The 2099-nt window shown below is 40.4% G+C and overlaps 1 protein-coding gene across 1 annotated transcript in view; it reads left to right on the forward strand.

Annotated features, from left to right (window-relative positions):
* Window positions 4–2099, forward strand: part of LOC104705603 (E3 ubiquitin-protein ligase KEG) — a 10107-nt gene continuing 8011 nt past the window's right edge. Inside the window, exons 1-4 of the mRNA XM_010455130.1 lie at window positions 4–278; window positions 1107–1460; window positions 1541–1771; window positions 1949–2074. Coding sequence (XP_010453432.1) covers window positions 4–278; window positions 1107–1460; window positions 1541–1771; window positions 1949–2074 — 986 coding nt within the window. The remainder of the gene's footprint in view (window positions 279–1106; window positions 1461–1540; window positions 1772–1948; window positions 2075–2099) is intronic.

The following is a 2099-nucleotide window of genomic DNA, read 5'->3' on the forward strand; positions in this document are numbered from 1 at the left end:
GAGATGTGGGATGCCACTGTTGCAGGCGGCGGTGGGAGGTGTAAGCACCGTGTGGCGGTGAAAAAGATGACTTTGACGGAGGATATGGATGTAGATTGGATGCAGGGACAGCTTGAGAGCTTGCGGAGAGCGTCCATGTGGTGTAGGAATGTTTGTACTTTCCATGGGGTTGTGAAGATGGAGGGATCTCTTTGTCTTTTGATGGACAGGTGTTATGGGTCTGTTCAGTCTGAGATGCAACGCAATGAAGGCAGGCTCACTTTGGAGCAGATTTTAAGGTTCCTCTTTGCCTTCTCTTTCTTTGCCTAGTCTCTGCCTTTTTACTGTCATCATTTTGTGCTTAAAGTATCGAACTTTGATTGCCTGATTCACAATTGGAAACTACTGGAGTAAGCCCGAAATTGCTGTTAGAAATATATAGGAAGTGCGCAGATTTTAGTGAAAAAGGCAACTAAAACCTGGTGTCATTTTCGAAAGAATCTGCTAAGATAGCTTTACATTTGTATGTTCTGGTGCCGAGTACTCTGATTCTCTTAAGCGAGGAGACAACTTGAAGTAGTTGTCATATCTCTTTGTCATTACCAGCTGCAGCCACGTTTCTTTTTGTCCTAGTCCTTACCTTTTTAGTAGTGGAAGCCTTGAGTCTTATTGTTGGAAGATATCTTCGTGGTGGAATCATATGCGGATTATACTTTTGTTAGGTTTCAAAAATGGGCTGTTCTTTTGTTAAGTTTTGTTGGCAATTGGTATGTTCCCCGTGTCCAGTGATTTTTGAAAGAACTAACATATCAAATTGTGTGAATTGTTGTATCTTGAAATATCAAACGACGCTTCATCTAAAGATGCACCTTATCTTGTTTTCTTGGTTCTAATACTACCTCCAATTTATTTGTTTGACTTTCCCCCCATTTTCTGTTTTAATTTGTATAGCGTCTAGGGGACTGTTAAATTGAATGCACTAATGAGTAAATGAGTATTTTGTATTATCCACTTCATATCGTGCTCATTTTGTTTTTAAGTTTTCAACTTAGAATATTCCTTCAGTGACCAACATATGTCTTATTCCATTGCTCTTGTTGTGATGTTAAAATTTATACCAAATGTAGATATGGGGCTGATGTTGCTCGAGGGGTTGCAGAACTCCATGCAGCAGGTGTTATATGTATGAATATAAAACCGTCCAATCTTCTTTTAGATGCAAGTGGCAATGCTGTGGTTTCTGATTATGGGCTCGCTCCCATCCTAAAGAAGCCAACATGCCAGAAAACTCGACCAGAGTATGATTCCTCGAAGCTCACTCTATACGCGGACTGTGTAACACTCAGTCCACACTACACTGCACCAGAGGCTTGGGGGCCAGTAAAAAAACTTTTTTGGGAGGATGCAAGTGGTGTATCTCCAGAGTCGGATGCATGGAGTTTTGGTTGTACGTTAGTAGAGATGTGCACTGGATCCACTCCGTATGTGAAGCCTCTTCCTACTGGATATTTCATTTGTGTTTTGAGTCCGCCATTGTGCTAACTATCACTTAATTTTACAGGTGGGATGGTCTTAGTAGAGAAGAAATTTTTCAAGCTGTTGTGAAAGCCCGAAAAGTACCACCACAATATGAACGCATAGTGGGTGTGGGAATTCCTCGAGAACTATGGAAAATGATTGGTGAATGTCTTCAGTTTAAACCGTCGAAAAGACCAACCTTTAATGCCATGCTTGCTACATTTCTTCGTCATCTACAAGAGATACCACGTAGCCCTTCAGCAAGCCCCGATAAGTAAGATTTTTAAGTCTCTAAGATTTATTTATTTTATTGTCTCCCTGTTTTCATTGCTTCTAAAGAAGACCCTTTCACTTGTGTTAAAAATTAATTTAGCAGCAACAACTAAGATTGTTGGTGTCTTCATGCCTGTATTCTTTCGCCTAACAATTTTATGAACCATGTATGATGTAGTGGGATTACCAAAATATGTGAAGTAAACATTGTAGAAGCAACTCGCCCTACTAACATAGGGGTCTTTCAGGATAACCCTAACAACCTACATCGGGTTGTTTTGGAAGGAGACTTTGAGGGTGTAAGGTTGGTATCTGCTAGGAATTTTAGT

This window comes from Camelina sativa, chromosome 13 (genome assembly GCF_000633955.1).
Source record: "Camelina sativa cultivar DH55 chromosome 13, Cs, whole genome shotgun sequence".
Lineage (NCBI taxonomy): Eukaryota > Viridiplantae > Streptophyta > Magnoliopsida > Brassicales > Brassicaceae > Camelina > Camelina sativa.